Below are 20,098 nucleotides of genomic sequence, written 5' to 3'. Positions count from 1 at the left end.
TTCTGCACCACGCTTTTGTTACCTCCGGCATGAGTGACAGATGGATGCGGCCAACATAAGTATTGTTTTGTAACCAACCGCCGTCCGCTTGTGGTCCTGATCCACCCACCTTCCACCACTATAGGACTCGCATTTGATGCGTAGATTGTGGCGTCTGGGAATATCCGATGACAGTTAAGAAAGGAAAATGGGTACATACTTTTTTGCTGTTTCCAAAGAAAATGTCCTTCAAGTACCTAGTATCATGTTTCTGTGGCATGCGTGCTCAGGTGTGCATCGTGATTGATGCTTCCTCGTCAATGAAGAATCGCCTGGACCTAGTCAAGGCGAAGCTACAGATCCTTCTGCAGGTAAGTGTGTCGCCGCTACGTGCACTCTGGTCCCGCTTTTATTGCGATGTAATCCAACGTGTCCGATCTGGTGTATGATCTATTTCTGCTTTCAGGAGCAACTCCGGCACAAGTCAATGTTCAACATTATGCGCTTCAGCTCCAGCGTCGTGTCTTGGCGACCCACCATGGTTCATGTTACCTCACAGGTATGGGCTCAGTAACCTTCAGATGACACTTCAAACCTGGTTTGTGATTAATCGCCTGGTAATATTATTGGGCCAAAAAAGTTCATGTATTCTATGTAATTAATAACATGGATTGAGCTCTTAGGATGTGCTTTCTTTTTCGTTTTGATCTTCTTGCCTGTTCTGGTGGTGAAGAATTTGCAAGATGCATGGCGGTGGATTCTCTCGCTGAATGCTGGTGGCAGTACGAATACACTGGCGGCATTACGTCTCGCCTTGGCCGATGCGTCTGCCCAGGCAGTGTATGTGCTAACCGATGGGAGGCCTGATCAGGTATGTATTTGAATTTTGTATGGGGGAGGGGAGGGGAGTGGGGAGGTGAGGAAATGAGTTGGGAGAGGGGGGGGGGGGGGGGGAGGAAGGGTAAGGGTAGGCACTTCAGGTTGTTTTTTGAAAACCAGAAATACTCGTATTTCTTTCTTGTATCCGATTCAGATAGGTTTAGAAGACTCCACAGAAAATTTGAAGCAAAAAGAATAACTTGGCACAGAGATATAGCCACCCAAAGTCGGAGAATTGAATAACGGCAAATTCAGTATTTCGACGGCACCAGCAGCATATCAGAAATTGGCAGGACTTGCTTCAGTGTCTATTGGCAAAATACCAGGCTCGCTGGAAGCAGGTCAAAATAACCAGATGAATGCAGAAACAGCATGGTTTGGAAAACTTCGCATTTTTCATTCGTCCGGCAGCTCAGACGAAGATATCGGGTGTGGTCACCATGGCAACATCATAGCAACAGCATAGCAACTCCATCGCAACAGCATGAAAACAGTGCAGAGAAGCCTTTGGGAAAGCATAAGATGAGACTTTGAGGTAAGATAAAGTAACTACAATAATTCAGTGCCAGAACACATTGTCGCTACATGTACAGTATGACGTGGTGACGAGTACGGAGGAACAATGAGCCGAAGACTGAGCAAACTAGAATTTTACCGGGTATTTGACGGAAAGAAATGACACACATGTAGAACATCGTCTGCAAATTTTTGGGACTACTGAAACTTCAGCAACCTCCAGCATGAGAGATTTTGTGCGTAGAGTGTGTGCTGGATTCTTGGTATTATAATATTGTCGTGGCCTAAGGCTGAGTGTCGTCTCTACGTAACTCCGTAACCCGAAGTCCGTTGACACAAAATATATGTGCACTTCTTAGCCCCAAACCCAAGCGTAACGGACAACACAAAGCACAAGCAGTTAGTTGTGGATTCAGTCCAGGTTCAATAGTGAGGAAGGTTGTTGCGCTCGCTCAGTTGGGTCAAACTCTCTCTAAAGGAGTAAAAGGGAAAGCAGGCTCTAATATAGTAAAAGAGAGTAAAGGAAAGAATAGAGATCGGGGAATTGGGAGGTAGGGTAGTGATAGCAGCGAACGAGCTGTGAGCTGCGCTAAACTAACTATTGCTAATGATGAATTGGAGTAGCAAAGCGGAACAGCAGACCAGCGGACCGGCAACAGAGACAACAGATGACAGTTCTATGGTAATGGATAGTCTAGGTCCGGCGACAGGAGAGGTTGGCTTATCGTAACCAAAAGAAGGAACAAACACTAATGGGCATTGATGAGGAGCCTGCGGTAGAGGTAGGTGACAGGGCAAACAGGCTGATTGTGAATGTGTGCAGCACTACTATACAGTTGTATTGGTGAGTAGTACTATATATCCAGGGCCATGACATCATCACCGTCAATGCTTTTCTTGGTCGCTGGAAGCCACCTGCTGATCAGCTGACGATTTGTTCCAAGCAGGCCGTTTTGATGTCAGCTCTCTTGGTCCAGTCGCCGAAGTATATACTGTCCTACTCGTCGCCTGCAGGAGAGGACGACTGCTCCGATGCGACTCCAATAACACACTGGCAATATTTCTTTTTGCTCAGCCATGCGCATGGGCTCCGGCGAACAAGGACTACTGCCGGGAGGACGCCTGCCGCGGCTCGCTTTCAATAACACCTTGCGTTATTTCTTCTTGCGCAGCAATGCGCAAAGTGTCGAAATGAACGAGGCCAACTGATTCAGAAAGGAAATACGATGCTGAAGACGATGAGCTACATGGCAAATGCGTGCAACCAAGTGAAATGCCCGAAAAATCCTTGCCGATTTTACTCGAACTGCAAGTGAGTTCAAAAAATTGCCGCATCATGACGTATGTGGGCTCAAACGAAAGCTGAGGGCCTCAGCTACACGCTGTGCCACACGAGAAGGCCTGTGCAGCTTCCGTGCAGCTACAGATCGATCTATGCATGCGCCTTTCCGTGGTGCCACGCATGTACGCGATTCAGCGTTAGCACTTTTTGACAGGTCATGTCACGTGACTGAAGTGCCTAGTAAGGGTGCTGAGTTTATCAAGTTTTAGTGCCAAGTAACTAGTTAAAGCTGCCGTCAAAGTCAGTTTTGTTGTAGCAGGGCCTTTCTGAGCATTTGTGTACCCCGTTTACATCTTCAGTATTGCCGCTATCGCGGTGCACAGTCCCCATTGCCTTTATCTGTGTGCTATTTGCCACTCACCACATTCAAATTTATTGCTTAACCCTTTACCAACCGTACATAGTGCGAATGCGTTTTTTGCTCTGTAAACCATGGTCTTTTGCCGCACCGCGGTCGGAATAATCGCAAACTACTGCTGAAAACCTACGGAATGACCTACCATCGAGAAAACCGTGTGCTGCACATCATTTTTTTTCGAGAAAATCGCGGTTGAATACACCCGGGTGAAGTTGAAATTTCAAGCGTGATGCACTTCATGCTAAACGAGCATAGAGCACTGTACAAACAGCTATAACTTCGGTCTGCCTACTTCAAATTCAACATATGACGACTCATTGGAAAGCTATTGAACGCAGCTTTCCAACGATGTATCATTCGATATAGCGCGAAGTAAAATACTCAAGCGCCGAAGCTCGAAGTCCAGGAAACGGGTGGAGTTGAAATTTCAAGCGTGTGACGCACTTCATGCTGAAGTATGTGTTTGCAATTTCCCCAGTGCACAGCCCATGCGTGATATGCACCAAAAAAGAGCGCTAGAACAGCCTAGTTCTGATGGTGTTTGAATCTTGACAGATGAACTGGTGCATGAGCTGAAGCTGAACAGTGTACATAATATTATTGTCATGGTCCTCGAATTTGCTAATTCGGCCGCATTGCTCGAGTTATTGTTCGCCATGAATGGCAACGTTTCTACATGGCATCAGCTTGGTTTTAGTCTCATATGAAAGGTAATTCTACCAGCTTTCCAGAACTATAAAGATGTCAATACAAATTATTTACCGTTTAGTCTCTATTATCAATCTAGTGGACCCCGCTTTTTTACATATAAATCCTGCGGCTGGTAAAGGGTTAAAGTACGACATGTCAACATAAGCGAGTAATAACCTGTTGTTTGGTTGACGTCGTGTTAAAAGGCGGAACAAGACGGAGGACGCACTGTGTGCAAGCCGTGGAGGTTGTAGTCAGGAGCACTGTTTCCGAACACAGTGTGTCCTCCGCCTTGTTTCATGCTGTCAACCAAACAACGTGTTCAACAAATACAAGGCTTTATCTAATATTGTTTAGTAACTGGTGGCGTTAGTGGACATTATAGCGTAACTTGTAGTTCCTTGGTACTTTTTCTTTTCTATAAATTTATCTAATACCAACGTGTTTTCAACCAAACAATACCATAAAACTTACCTCTACTGCATTGCTGTATCGTGTACTGCCTGTGTGTGATCCTGTCTGTGCAGCCTCCCGAGGGGATCTTAGCCGAGGTGCAGCTGACCAGTAAGGTGCCGATCCACACGATCAGCTTCAACTGCGCCGACAGCCGGGCCAATACGTTCCTGCATCAGCTGTCGCAGGACACCGGCGGACGGTACGTTCCTGTGCTTTGTCGAGGGTTGTGCTGATAACGCCTGGGTTTAATATACTCGTACAGTTGTCCCTCTTTAATCCAACACTTTATAAACCAACATCCTCTAACCTATAAACCAGCACAATTTTCAGTAACAAAAATGTCCTCTTCATTCACATTGCAGCAGAAAATCAGATTTGTTAATCCAGCACCCTCCCTAACGGACTCGGATAGAGAGCCAAGGATAAATTTATAGGAAAAAAAGGACCAAGGAATTACAAGTTACGCTATCAGGTCCACTAACGCCACCAGTTACTAAACAATCAGCTCATACGATAACATTGCACAACATGACCGACGGGTACTGACGTTCTATAACTAACTAGCCAACGGCTCTAGCACATCTTGGATGCACACTCCAACAGCCTTCCAACTTGGAATGTTCAAAGTTATATGATAACATAGGAGGGGAAGGTGAGCGCAACCAAGCTCAACAATATCACTTTTTTGTAGTGTTGAAACGATCTCACCGGATACTCGTTAGCTCGCTCGCCAGAAACTCGGCTCGTTTGTGCGGCCAGCTCGTTTGCACTAACGAACACCGTACACCGTACTCCGTACACATGGCAGTACATGTCGACCGGGGAGTCGTAAAATATTTTACGACTCCCTGGTCGATCGAGAGTCCAGTCCCGCGCAAAGTGAAAATCACTCGCAGTTACAGTGACTGTATGCCTGCACGACACTTGAGTTGTTTCAGTTGTCGTTGCAGCTTTGGTGGACTCTACTGATGTCTTGTTCCGCATCTGCTGACCTGTCGCAGGATATGCTTCGGTCACCTCTCCATTCGAGTGAAAGTAAAATAGTTACGCTCAGTCGTTTGGAAGTTTTCTCCCGCGATGCAGCGAAGACCAGGACTACTTGCAATCTTTGCAAAACGGTCTATTCTTACAAAGGCTACTCGACGACGGCGCTGAAAAGACACCTCGACACCAAACAGCAGTCCGAAGTGAAGCAGCAGCAACCCCAAATGCCGGCGGTGATAATTTGAACCAGCTGAAAAAAATCGAACTTAGAAAAAAAATTATTCAAAAAATCATATTTGCCACATCAATGAAACTCGTTAGCTCGCTCGATAGCTTGCTCGTTAGTGGAACTGATCGCTCGTTTGTTATAGATACGCTCGTTTCAACACTACTTTTTTGGCCATGGAGTGAAGGAGTTATTTTTTGTACTTCTTAGTGATGGTGTAAGAGCGTTCAATATGACTATTGTTGTTGTGTGTGTGTGTGTGTGTGTGTGTGTGTGTGTGTGTGTGTGTGTGTGTGCGTGTGTGTGCGTGCGTGTGTGTGTGCATGTGTGCGTGTGTGCGTGTGTGCGTGTGTGTGTGTGTGCGTGCGTGCGTGCGTGAGTGCGTGCGTGCGTGCATGTGTGCATCTGGTGGCATGCTTTGAAAATGTTTGCCGGTGTGCGGCTGTGTGTGCATTCATATGTATGCTCTTCTGGCTGCTGTCGCATGCAGGTATCATTACTTCTCTGATGATGCCAGGGATGAACATGGACCACGACCATATGAGGTGAGTGCCGCTGAGATATGAGATCTTTATTGAACACGCTGATGGTTCTATGACCCGCCCAACGCACATATACTGCACTATACACTTTGCATAGCCCTACAATTGCGGCTGCTGCTATAATATTACCCCCCCCCCCCCCCTTCAATAGGACTAGGATTACGGCTGGCTTAGAATTTCAGACTCGAATACATGAACAGAATTCGACATGTCACCTTGTGTGGAACGGTACCCTGAGCCTGTCGAGTTCAAAGTAATGATTGCCCGTCCTGTTAAATTGATGATTGCTCGTCCTGTTAAAATCGATTTTGGCAACGGTTTGTGTTTCTATCCGCTTGCTCTCCCTGGATACAGAGTGAAGACATTCATTTCCTGCACGAGGAGGTGGCAAAGGCGCGTGCCGATCTGAAACGCATGATGGAACTACGCCAGGCGTGCCTTACAGTGGAGCAGCAGCAGGCAAAGCTGGCCGCAAGGTGGGGCTGTGCAAGAAGCTTATGCAGTCAACCTTGGAAATAGCGTCCCTCAATCTGGCATAAGAAAAGTGTCATTATTATTTTAAGAGTATCACTGTTTGTCTGAAGTCCGTTAGCCACTATATCTGAAGATAGCGTCGTTGCTCGCAGGTTTTTGTTTCACCGGAGGTTGTGTTTCACAAGGTTGTCTGTTCATGGCCGGAGGGATTACTGTTACACTGGCTGCAGTCACATGTTGTTAGGATATAGCCCAGTAGTGGTGCAGCAAGCTTATTCACCAGACATTACGGATAATATCAGGTCTAATATCAGGTCTAGATACTTTGAGTTGAGGTGGTGGGATTCCAACTCGGCAACACACACACAGGTACATGCGCTCTCGCACAAGCTGCACCCATGACGACCTAGTGACGGCATTTGCTAACGTCTCTGCGTCGCTGTGTCTTCAGGTGTTGAACTAAGCATGTTGTATACTAAAACATGTGTTTGTGTGTTCGTCCCCGTCCAGTAAGCAAACAGGAAAGGCGGGTGCATCGCCAGGCAGCAAGCGCCCCAACACCAATCCAGCGGGCGTGCAGAGAAGCACTCCGGCAAGTGCCAGGAAGAAGGCGCACCAGCCAGCGCAGGCGTCCAACTCCAGTGTCACTAGCCGCCAGTCAGTCGCCAGAGGCAAAGTACAAACCACTGTGCCGCTTCAAACGCCACGGAAGGTCCCCGACGGCCATGCAAGTGATGCACAGTCGGACTCCGCCTCGCAACTGGATCAGTCTGAATCCGAGTCGCAACCCGACGGCTCGGCAAAGTCGTACACTTCGCCTACCGGTTCGTCTTCGGCTGCAGCTGAAAGCTCTGCTGTGTCGTCGGCATCGGAGATCGAATCTGCGACTGAGAGTCAAAGCTCCGCTGCACCTGCCGTATCTCCGCGTGTGCAGTCCACAACCCTGCAGTCAGCATCTGCATCATCCGTATCTCCGCGTGTGCAGTCCACAACCCTGCAGTCAGCATCTGCATCATCCGTGTCATCTGCTGGTAAGTCTATGGTTGCGCATCAGTTGCTTTTCATCACATCGCTGTTCCAAACTGTCGTTCATCTCTGTTTGCACTCCAGAATTGAATGCACCTGACTTCCGAATTTGAGAAAATCAGATGTTCAGCTCAGTATAATCAAAAGGTCTAGGCGCAGCATCAGGCAAAATCTCACATTCAAAAACTGGCTAGAATGATTTCAAACCTGGAGCCCAAATTTGGATTTAGATAGAAACCACACATAAAATGAATCAATTTTTACCATAAATCCGAAAAGTGATGAAAGTGGATTCAACGGGATTTGCATTCCAGCTCTTTCATATGAATAGTACTGTCCTGAAGACTGTATTCGATCTCCGGACAGCTAGCTCCTTCCACCTTGTTAGGTCTCATCAGTTGAGCTTAGAGCACGGTGACTGGCCGAGCCAATTTCAATGAGGTCTAGCACGTCTTGCGACCACCCCTAATATGGTATGTGCAAACAACAAGTTCATGCTTCCTCCACGTCATCACAATTGTCGCTTCGCACATCGCAATGTTTGTGGCTTGCTTGTCTTGGTCGGAGTGCCGGAATCGCCGCTTGCTGTGTTTTGGTACCACTCTTCCTACGCAATGTCTACTTGTTGCGCAGCCCGGATGTAGCGGTTGTCTACTTGTTGCGCAGCCCGGATGTAGCGGTTGTCTACTTGTTGCGCAGCCCGGATGTAGCGGTTGACTGCGTCACTGCGCCATGTCACGCATGATAAGTTTGGAGACACCTGCCGTGGCCGCTGACGTTGCGGCGCCAATCCTGAACGGGTGACTGGCGCATGCACTCGGATCCGTGACGCCACCGAGTGGCAGCGGGTTGCGCAGTTCAGAGAACACAGCGCTCCCGTGAGCGGCTGTCCATAAGCATTGCTGAACAGGTGGTCACAGTTCCACCGGTTTGTAGTCTACAGGCAACTTTCAATTTTCCTCACTGGGCAGATCAGTGCGTCCATGTTGGCTCCAACCAATGCTGTGTGTGGGCTGTGCCATTGTGGTCAATCTTAGAGGAGCATTAGCATTGCTGAACAGGTGATTTTCACCGTTATGCAAAGAATTCGCAATATCCACACTGGGCAGATTAGTGCGACCATGCTGGCTCCAACCAATGCTGTGTGTGGGCTGTTCCATTGGGATCAGTCTTCAAGGAGCGCATGTGTACCGCTAATGACCTCTGGCCAGTGTGCTGATTGTCGCAGGCCAGGAGCCAGCTCTCCATAACGCAAGTGTAGTGTATTGTTTTTGTCGCAGCATTGCCTCTCTCCGTATTATCTGTTTCTTTCTCTCTCGCATCTATCGTGTGCATATGCTCGTTGTAAATATATCTGTCATTGTCCCGCAATGGATTCCTGCGTGGCTTGCAGGCCCAACACAATATGATGGCAGCTGTGGTTTCTACGCCTGTGAATTATGATAGAACCCTCTCCGCCACTAGCCCGCAGTTCGAGCATCCCCAGCTGCGGGACACTAGTCGTCGTTGCCGTCGTCGTCGTCGTTTTCAAATATTTCTTTGTTCAAGTCATGCCCGGAATGCAACAAGTCCAGCTGCTTGTATCCTTCTTCATGTCAACTCATCAGCAGTCCCACCACTGTTCTCTGTCTGTAACCAGCTTATCACTGATTACATGCTCTGTCTTCTCGGCAGCTCCCATAAGCCTACTGTTGAGTATCACCGCCATGTCCCAATGCCGTACACAACCCCTCAGTCGGGGGGAGGACTGGCCCATGAAATGCCAAGGAAAAGGCTGCCCTTCGCATGGCCTTGTCGCGAGGGTGCCGCTTACGTGGAAAGGCAAGAGCCGGCAGATCTCCCTGCAGGCGACGCCGCTGTGTTGACGGTGGCCCATCAATGCCCCCGCAGGACCCTGGCAAGGAGTTGTATTCAAATTGAAACACTTGACTGACTTCAGCTGAAAAGTCTGTGACAATCAAGAGGCCCTGGTACCCAGGTTTGATCCCCAGGAGGTGTTACCCTGACTTGTTTTCGGCTCAAGTCCGGCAAAAGTCAAGCATTTCAATTGGAATTTAGAATACCTAATAGTTGTCAGGGGCGTCACAGGGCAGTGGGGAGTGGTCCGGCCGGTGGCGGTGGTCCGGGGTGTCCCCTAGGGGGAAAAATAATCGGATTTTTCGGCCAACAGGGCACGTTCTAGTGCTCAACAGGCGCTCTGGGTAGACCATCCTGTGGGAGAAAAGTGGTACGACCATGGTCTTGCTGGTCGTACCGTGCGCGAAAAAAAGTCGGCGTGGAGAAAGCAATTTTATAAGAGCAATAGCGATGTTGTTAGGCAATGATGTAATCGAATTCCTTTCTACTTTAGGTCGGACCCTAGAGCACTACCAATTCCGTCTGTAGGCTCCCTCGATCCCTCACGACCACACACTCAAGACCCCAAATACGGCTTGTTTACAGGAATTAGTCTAAAAGGAGAGTAAAAAGATCCACAAAAGCCAGCCTGATGCCGCGAGGTTCATGCCCTCACGCGCATCAAAGAACCATAGCAAAAATGGCGCACAGCATGATCAAATCACATGATCATGCTCTGATCAGCGATTCAAAGCGAGTCAACATATGATAACTAAATTATTGGAATCTTTCGAAAAACTATGATGTCAAAACATCAGTACATTTAGAGAATTATTTGAACAAGATCGAAGGAGAAGATTGATTACTTTATAATGCACTGCAAATCATGCAATTCCATTACAATGATTGTACTCTTTTATTGCTCTTATAATGATTGTATTTGTCTACAATCAAGGCAAGACCTTTGGGGCCGTCATAATCCATGGCACATGCATGTAAGAAGATGTCAGTCAGTGAGATTTAGCACATTCTCCATTCTCCTGACTACATGTATGCGTGCATTATGACATAGTCTTTTGTTTTCTGTTGGCTTTGTGTTCTCCTTCAACTCCGCCGAAACTTCACACGCAGTGGCAAGCAAGAAACGAAGACCAAGAGAAAAGAAGTCACTGAAGGCAAGGTGAGAGAAGCTCTAAAGTAAAAAAACAAAACATGTCCTCTATTAACCACTCGCACAAGTACAGCACTGCTCCATGAAATCCGATTAAGCGAGTGACTGCCACGGCGGGTGGTGTGCCGCCCTAGACCTGCTGTCACTGGGATATGGACTGATGCATAGCGCAGACTGGATTCAAACGATCAACCCGGTTTTCATGGGCCTTGCACGTACTATACTCTGATCTTTCATTCTGAACTGAAGCTAGGGACAACAGCGAACGCACTGCGCAGCCCATCTGCGCAGGTGAGCCTGGCCCATCTACGCGCGGCCGACAAGAAAACTCGTGAACACTTTCATTTTTTTGCAAAATAAATCGTGCGAAAAGATGCACGGAATGGCTGAAAACTAGGCTGAGGAATAGTAGCATCCAGAGACTCTCAAACAAATTCATGGTCCATCGCTTCTGACAATGGCAGCGAAGACATCAGGGAGCTGATTGCAGCAACTCTCTACCAAGCGCGATGCTGGTTACTCACCAGGGCAGGGCGCTTCCATCGCGCAAGAAATGGCCGCGAGTGAGAAATGCAAGTCCGATTTTGGAGTGATCCAACCAGGGAAATTCCTTGAAAATTGGCCTGAACACCTCTCATACTGGTGTTTCACGATGTGCAAACTTTCAGAGAAATCGACCGGGGAGAACGTGGTGAGTACGTGGGTCCTCGAGTATCGCGTATGATTTGAATGGTCGCGGGGACAGAAGAACAGTAATTTTACGACTCCCAGCGGTGCAAACAGACCGCGGCCATGTTTTCTCTGTCGGCCCCGATCACGTTCAAAAAATCGATGACGCAATGCATGCGCAGAGGCCTGCGCAGTGCGTTCGCTGACATCCCTACTGAAGCGGCAATGTACCGTACTTGGGTATAAATGTTCATCGGATTTGAGTCTTTTAAAGACAATACTGATCTTTCTAGAGTCGATTAGCCTCGGATATACAGCACCGTTTCAATAAAGTGCTGGTGTCATGCAATGTTGTGATGTCGTTCTACTGTGTTTTTTTTTCAACACTCCGCATTGCAGGCACGGATATCAATCGTCTCAGAGGTATGCGGGAAACAGTACACTGTGTCGTTGTGGTCCCGAATGTGTAACGTTATTAGGAATACGACAGTGTGTGGCTTGTTAAAACCTTCTCAGTTGGAGGCAGTTGAAAGGGGCTGAACGTGTGAGTAAGAAGCTGACTAGCACCGTCAGGATATGAACCAGGCTTAGCTTTCCTTGCCCTTAACGTGTGTGTGTGGATGGTGCAGCTTTGATTTGATCTTTGAAACACTCCACCACTCCACACTATGCTCTCGTCTACCCAAGACTCCCTTTTTCAAAGTACCAGGCAAACATTTCCAAGCACAGGGTGGGCAGAAGCAGGCTTTTGTATGCGAGAACTATTGGGTTGGTGCGCAGTGCTCCTGGATGCTACGAGAACGGATGCGGGCCAAGAGCGCAATGTCTCCAGGAGTGGTGGAGTGTTTTCCGATTTTTCAAATGGCCGAACTCGTCGCAGCTTCTGCGTCTTTGATAATCCTAATGCTGACACTAGTGCAGTGTACCTACATGTACTTGAAGTTCGATCAGTCACTAAGATCATCCCCAGTCCGAATAATCATGATTGTACTGTACTTGTTGTGATGACTGACTGAAGACTCTTTTACGGGCAAACAAAATACAATACAATATACCGTCATGAAGGATTAGAACACAACACGAAAAGAAAGAAAACAATTTTATGCAAGAAAGTAATCCTGCAAAGAGATGCTAGGCGTGCAAGCCAAGTTCCCATTAGAAATGCAACATAAATGCTAATAGATCCCATACAACACACATCCCCATAATATGGGTCCAGTTACCTTCCCTCGTAACCGGCCCTCAGCGATTGCCAGGTCCCGCAAGGCATTTACGGGACGGTGGTACGATGAACGGGCGCCACGAACGCACATGATCGCAGATCGCAGCAAAGCAAACGCAATCCGACACCGGACGTAGGTCATCGTCTCGGCATACAACTTGTTGTCTCCTTTCGAAATGAGACCACAGAGGCGCCTAACCCGCCACTGGACGATCTCATCATAGGATGACATTATGGAGATTTGTGGGGGGGGGGGGGGGGTGATCATGCCAATCCACACCCGGGTCAGGGTCAGCAATGGTCGGCAGGTTGAGATGTGATGGTATTACGAACCACACCATCCACCTGGCTGTTGGTAACGCGAGTCCCGGAACTACTGCTGTCATCAAGACCATTGCTGTGGCCATAGGTCGCTCCAGTCCCAACGCCAGGAGTGCCATTTCTACAGATTGACGGGTTGCTGCGGCTTCAGTAGCAGTCGGCACACGGGGTGTTAGCAATCTTGCAAGCACATCGCTGACACTTCTCTGTAAGCTGGCACTGGTGGCAAGGCATTGCTGCTACAGGGAACAACAAGTGGAGATGTGACACGGGCTCGACATGGAGTTGTGAAGACTGGTGAACGCGCTCAGAACTTGACTCCAGGGTACTGATTGTGATTGCACTGACTAATCATGATAAGTCAGTACGACCATAATCAGTTTCCACCTTCCAACCCGGCAAATATTTAGATTTTGATAAAAACGATTCAAAGCCTCTCAATTATTTTTGTTTGTACTTGAAGTATAAATATAAGAATAAAAAGAATATAATATACTTTCACACAAAACAAGCTCGGTGCAGCACTAATCACAGCAGGGGAACCCGGCCCTCCACCATCACCAACTCACGAAGCATGTGAACTGGACAGTGGCGGGCCGACCGAGCACCCCGGACACACAATACAGCGGAACGTAGCAGCGCGAAAGACACCCGACAGCGATGTTGTCCCATCAACGACGAATAGCTACCTCCCGAAGATTGAGATGTGAGCAGGCAAAGGCGCCTGAGGAAGGCCGTGGATGCCGGCGCAGCTGCCCCATTCACGGAAAACACTTAAGGTACAAAGGCACCACGCTCAACATTCACTACTCTCTCCTGATATTGAAGTCTCTTAGCGCCCTCATGTTGCCGAAGAGCGCGTCCAGGCCTCTGGACGCATAGGAAAAGCGTCAGGATTAACACCCTTACATCAAAAAATGCATCTTGCCCACGCGTCCAGAAACCTCTAGCGCTCACATCAAGGCGAGCCTCGACAGAGGTGTTCGCCGACCTGGCCTGTAAAACCTCACCCTCGCAGGGGCGAGAGGTGGCTCTACAGACACACTGGGGCAAACCTCGGTCAAGGCAACAGCGAACAGATCTCGCAGTTCATTATGTCGAATAGTTGGGAATCCCCCAAAAGCACAATTCAAAGCATGGCTAGTGGAAAAACCCGCCCCACAAGCACATACAGCAGGGGTGTCACGCAGCGGCCAGTCATAGCGTAACGCAATGGCATCGCAAAAGTCTCCCTTGGATAATTCAAAACCATGCTCAGCAATAGGGAGCGGCGACAACCATGATAAAACACCTGGGTGACCCAGTTCTCCCACGCGACTATTAACTTCCAAAGACAGGTGCGATTGAAGAGCACGCAAGCGCTCTGCCTGCACAATCAGTCAGTACGACCGTAATCAGTCAGTACGACCATAATCAGTCGGCACGACCATAATCAGTCGGCACGACCATAATCAGTCGGCACGACCATAACCAGTCGGCACGACCATAACCAGTCGGCACGACCATAACCAGTCGGCACGACCATAACCAGTCGGCTCGACCATAACCAGTCGGCACGACTATTATCATAATCAGTCAGCACGACCATAGTCAGTCAGCACGACCATAGTCAGTCAGCACGACCATAGTCAGTCAGCACGACCATAACCAGTCGGCACGACCATAACCAGTCGGCACGACCATAACCAGTCGGCACGACCATAACCAGTCGGCACGACCATAACCAGTCGGCACGGCCATAACCAGTCGGCACGACTATAACCAGTCGGCACGACCATGACCAGTCGGCACCATGACCAGTCGGCACGACCATGACCAGTCGGCACGACCATGACCAGTCGGCACGACCATGACCAGTCGGCACGACCATGACCAGTCGGCACGACCATGACCAGTCGGACCATGACCAGTCGGCACGACCATGACCAGTCGGCACAACCATGACCAGTCGGCACGACCATGACCAGTCGGCACGACCATGACCAGTCGGCACGACCATGACCAGTCGGCACGACCATGATCAGTCGGCACGACCATGATCAGTCGGCACGACCATGACCAATGACCAGTCGGCACGACCATAACCAATCTGGACGACCATAACCAGCACGACCATAACCAGTCGGCACGACCATAACCAGTCGGCACGACCATAACCGGTCGGCACGACCATAACCGGTCGGCACGACCATAACCGGTCGGCACGACCATAACCGGTCGGCACGACCATAACCGGTCGGCACGACCATAACCGGTCGGCACGACCATAACCGGTCGGCACGACCATAACCGGTCGGCACGACCATAACCGGTCGGCACGACCATAACCGGTCGGCACGACCATAACCGGTCGGCACGACCATAACCGGTCGGCACGACCATAACCGGTCGGCACGACCATAACCGGTCGGCACGACCATAACCGGTCGGCACGACCATAACCGGTCGGCACGACCATAACCGGTCGGCACGACCATAACCAGCTTGAATCTGTGAAGTTGACTTGGCATCAAGTCGTAGGGCGGCTCAGCAGTAACAGGGACAATAGAGGCTGGTGCGAGCTTTCCAACTAATATGGTACTGGAAATAAAGGGGCAAGAAAACCCAACCCTTGATAAGAGTGCGCAGGCAAAATATGTACGAACATTGAGTTTTGGTAGTGAAACAAATCGTGCGGTGTGCAACGACTTTGCAAGCATCTCGTACATAAAGCTATTGGCTTGCACTGACCAGGCAACCATCAAAACCATCAAGTACAGTACTGGCCAAAGAAATCCAACCTCGTGAATAAAATAGCACCGGGCGCTACGCAGCTCTAGCACTGTACATACTAGTCTGTGCACTCGAACACGACGCTACTTTATTCATGAGGTTGGATTTCTCTGACCAGCACTGTACAGTAAACCTGGTTTAAGCGACCACCCCACGGTGCAAGCAAAAGCGGTCGTCACGGCCAGGTGGTTTTTGGAACCAGGTTCCATACATTCGTGGCATATCTGATTGTACTTCCATGTAGTCATATTGACAGGCGTGGAGCATAGAATACTTTCGTGCAGGCATCCCGCACTGTCACTTGTCACTTCTGTTGACTGCATGCACTTGCTTCAGACTGAGCGCACTTCAACCCTGTTGCAGTCAGCCCTGCCAGTCAAGATGGCACTTTTGGCTGGTTTTGGTCGCTGTGTGCAGATCTAATATGGCACTTGGCACACTAAAAAAGTCGGTCGCTGGTCGCGCAAGGCAGGTGGTTGCTGTATCCAGTGCCGTTTCTGTGTAGAACTGTCCGTGCATGGAAAAACGGTCGCTAAAACCAGAGGTCGCTTACACCACGCTTTGCTGTACTTGACCTGGTGAGTGGCTGTTCAGATTAGTCATGAACGCAATCCTTCTTAACCAGATAGGAGATCCTTTTTGTACCCCCGAGTTTTGCATCACTGCAACACTAAATATTTCCTAGGGATGCTTTCTACCAAGCCAGCACAACTGTGAGGTGTGAATGGTGTTTTCCTGTTTTTGTGTGTGTGTCCATGTGTGTGTGTATGTGTGTGTGTGTGTGTGTGTCCATGTGTGTGTGTGTCCATGTGTGTGTGTGTGCGCGTGTGTGCGTGTGTGTGTGTGTGTGTGCACGTGTGCGCTGTACTTAGTTGGCTGCAGGTGCACGGTCTTGCAGCGTGCCGTCTGACTATCCTGGACGCTCTGCGGCCCACGGTCATTGAACAGCAGGCAAACTTTGTGCCTATCCTCAACAAACACGTGAGCAGCCGCGTCTTCAACGAGGTGAGGGTGTGCGAGTGCATATGGCTATAGAAACTGGCTGTGTATTGAGCTAACGACATCACCTTGCCTCCTATCACCAGGGTGCATGTGGCCAGACTAGGGCCATCATACTTTATAACATGCATTCGAGAACGTATGTACTTGTGGGAATCAAAGGTCGGAGATTGCAATTTCCCTACTTGAAAAGTGCAGCAGGCTGCGTCTGTACAAAGTTGTCAAAGCTTCAGCTCTTGGTTTGGCGCAGGCAATGGAGGTTTTAGCTGTTGATCTCATGGCACACCTATTGCGTGGCAGACCTCAGTGGAGACTTGTCACATGACCAGCCTTTTATAGTCATAATATTATGACCGTGCCACAAGTCACATAATACAGATCATGTGATCACGGAAGAACTCTGCACCGTTTGAGTAGTATCTACTGGCCAGTATGGTGGATTGGCAGAGGTAACACCAAGAGTATATGTTGGACTCAGTAGAGCGTCCAGCCCCTATATGATGTCCAAGCCCTATATAGAGTCCATTGGTCCAAAATCCACTGTACAGAGTCCAAACTTGGAATCAACTGTGAGCTCAAAGTTTCGATGGACATCACTCCCTGTATAGAGTCCAGCCAATTGGCTTCACCCCTATATAGAGTCCATTGGTCCAAAATCAACTGTACGGAGTCCAAACTTTGAAATCAACTATAAAGAGTCTTTATGTGGACAACACCCCCTGTATAAAGTCCAGCCAATTAGGCATCCCCTATCGAGTTCGAAAATAGACATAGGATCTGCTGTAAGCAGTGAATATTAACCAGAAAACGGCCTCTCCCTTTAATCCTTTACATCATTCACTTCTCAAGATAAAAAAATATGGATTGAGGCGCCACTGCAGCCACTTCATTACATGAAAAACCCTACAAACACCATCCTCAAATCAAGTGGTCTCTTCGCAGACGCTGCAAATTACAATATCTCAATCATGTAGTGTTGCCAAATTATTGTGCACGCACACACACATGCACACACCCACACAATGCCAAGAAAATACCTAGAAAAAAACCAAGAATCGAAAGAGAATAATGGTGAGCCCAGGATTAATTATTTGTTTTCAAATTATTGTGCGCGCGCGCACACACACACACAAACTTATACAACGCCAAGAAAACACCAAGAAAAGAGTAGAGACACAATACACACGCAACTCCAACAGCCATGCAAACGTCCACCCATTTACATGTAAAGTCAAGAGGGATAACAAATAATTATACGAAACGAATGCGTACGGGGACAGGTACACGCACGTTTACATACACGTAGTAGTGTAAGAGAGTAACATAGTGCAGTGGTCAGCATAATACTAGCACATGCTGAGAGTGCAATAGCAAGCTTCACCATCGCTCATGGCCATGCAAATGTTCAGCAGCACTCAGTTCCGCAAGCTTCTGAAGATCAGCACACCTGCAACAAATAGATAGCACAAGGATACGCTTATTACCATAACGATGCATGGGAGCACACAACTACCAAGTTCTCAACGAATGTGATGCTAAATGAAAATCAATCCACTCAAAGACCTGTGAACTGGTGATGGTGGGGACAATAATCTATTAGTAATACGAAGAATAAGATCGTTTGTGCACACTCAAGACGCACAGACACACCAACATATATGTAGTGTACACAGTGTTTCACTTCACTGCAACTAAATTGAAATGAGCTGATTTGAACAATCTGTACAGCGTTGCTGTCAGTCAGTCTTCCCCAAGATGGAAATGCAATGATTTGTTGTCACGAGGCAGTTTCACTGGCACAATGTCATGTTCGTGACATCAAAACGGTTACTTCATGGAATACGAGTATTATCTTGAGAAGCTTTTTCTTGTCATTGGCACACAAGCAATCCTCCTAGTCCTACTACTACTAGTACACTGGCACTGCGTTTGTGGATCCCATTGTATTTGACATCATACTACAGGAAGAGTGTCGTGGAGTTCACATAATTCAATGATCACAGGGATAAAAATACATTTCTCATGAAATAAAATAATAATTGATGATAGCTAGACGATCATATACGATTGATGCAAAGTCCTTGCAGTCCTTGAGGACTATTACGAAGTGGTTGATTACTTTTAGGGCATTCATTCAAGCAACATCAAACAAACGCGATACGCTCCTTGAAAATGGAAAAAAATTCAAGCATAACGACAGAACAGCAGACCAATCGAAACGAGTAAAAGCTTCCTTACCTCAGTCATCGTCCTGCCATGTAGTTGGACAGCCTTTTGACACGGTGGTACAGGCAGCTCTTGTCCAGTCAAACAGGGGTATCCTTGTGGCGTCGAACGAAAGAGAGTGTCAGTGTATCTGACTCGTCAGATTGCAACTGTGCTGAACTTTTCTCTTTCTCCGCTTTCTGCTTTCATCCCTCGCTCTGATGAAACCGTTCAAACGTCTTACTGGCAGCAATGGCCAGCCAAACAGGGGATCCTTGTGGCGTCGAACGAAAGAGAGCGTCAGTGTACCTGACTCGTCAGATTTGAACTGTGCTGAACTTTTCTCGTTCTGCAATTTCTGCTTTCATCCCGCGCACTGATGAAACGTCTTCAGAGAACCACAAGACGCTTTCCAGATTTGATTTTGAACGTCTCCTTATCCTCCTTGGTTAGCTCGAGACAGATTACTGTCAGCAACTGCACAGCAGAATTGGCAGCCATGGCTGAAGTGAAGAAAGGAATGCGCTGCCACGAGGCAAGCAAAACTGAAAATGTGTTCTCTTTCGGGCACAACACACAGGACGGCGTGACTGGATAAACTGGACTCCTGGACCGTGAATAGGGGACTTGTAGAAAAAGTGTACTCCTTATAGGGGATTGCGCGGCAGGATGAAGCTGATCAAAACTGAGTGGACTCCTGGACTCTGTATAGTGGATTTTGGACCAATGGACTCTATATAGGGTGCTGGACATCATATAGTGCATGGACTCTATACTGAGTCCTACATATATAACCTCCCAAGAGTGTGCAACTCCTGATTTCTATGGGGTTCGCACGTGGTGTAGTGTTTCAATTGTACGTTACCAGCCCGTTGTGCAAGCAGCGGAGTAATAAAAAATGCACTCTCTGACAGAAACTCACTGCACGTATGCAACTCGCCAGCATGATCATGGTAGATATTCAGATTACGCGCTAGCTATCCTTCGTTTGTACGTGGTAGTACAAACGTACCTGGGACACGTGATGTGCGTTTTCGCCGTCGGAGACCCCATATGCGGAGTTGCACACTCTTGGGAGCTTATAATTATACTCTTGGTAGCATGCATCTGAAATCGAGGCATCGCCTGATCTTGTTCACACTGCAGATTATGCCGCTACGGCACGTTGCTGATGAGACGGGGCATGTGTCCATCGTCAATCCACAGGCCGTCGATCTGAAGTCGTACGAAGAGAAGCTATCGGCGGCACTGGACAAGGTCCAGGAGTAAGTGCTGGCGTGAAACTTAGAATTATGGTTCATGATGAGTCACTGCGTGATTATTATGAGTCACTATGTGATCATGATGAGTCATTGTGTGATCATGATGAGTCATTAGAGAGGTTCCGCACTACGTAAAGTTGAGCAACTTTACGTAAAGTTGAGCAACTTT

The 20,098-nt window shown here is 48.2% G+C and overlaps 1 protein-coding gene across 3 annotated transcripts in view; it reads left to right on the top strand.

Annotated features, from left to right (window-relative positions):
• Window positions 1-20,098, top strand: part of LOC135812802 (von Willebrand factor A domain-containing protein 3B-like) — a 51,804-nt gene that overhangs the window by 13,991 nt on the left and 17,715 nt on the right. Inside the window, exons 14-25 of one of the 3 annotated variants that reach the window (XM_065326032.1) lie at window positions 270-350; window positions 446-538; window positions 713-850; window positions 4,292-4,419; window positions 5,921-5,975; window positions 6,327-6,448; window positions 6,957-7,415; window positions 7,467-7,477; window positions 10,440-10,488; window positions 11,548-11,571; window positions 16,336-16,468; window positions 19,814-19,932. In XM_065326032.1, the coding sequence (XP_065182104.1) occupies window positions 270-350; window positions 446-538; window positions 713-850; window positions 4,292-4,419; window positions 5,921-5,975; window positions 6,327-6,448; window positions 6,957-7,415; window positions 7,467-7,477; window positions 10,440-10,488; window positions 11,548-11,571; window positions 16,336-16,468; window positions 19,814-19,932 (1,412 nt within the window). Of the gene's footprint in view, window positions 1-269; window positions 351-445; window positions 539-712; window positions 851-4,291; window positions 4,420-5,920; window positions 5,976-6,326; window positions 6,449-6,956; window positions 7,478-10,439; window positions 10,489-11,547; window positions 11,572-16,335; window positions 16,469-19,813; window positions 19,933-20,098 lie in introns of all 3 variants that reach the window. The other 2 variants (XM_065326021.1, XM_065326028.1) reach the window with 2 other exon arrangements.

This window comes from Sycon ciliatum, chromosome 1 (assembly GCF_964019385.1).
Source record: "Sycon ciliatum chromosome 1, ocSycCili1.1, whole genome shotgun sequence".
Lineage (NCBI taxonomy): Eukaryota > Metazoa > Porifera > Calcarea > Leucosolenida > Sycettidae > Sycon > Sycon ciliatum.
Note: the sequence above shows the minus strand (reverse complement) of the source record. Positions and strands in the feature narration are given on the sequence as shown.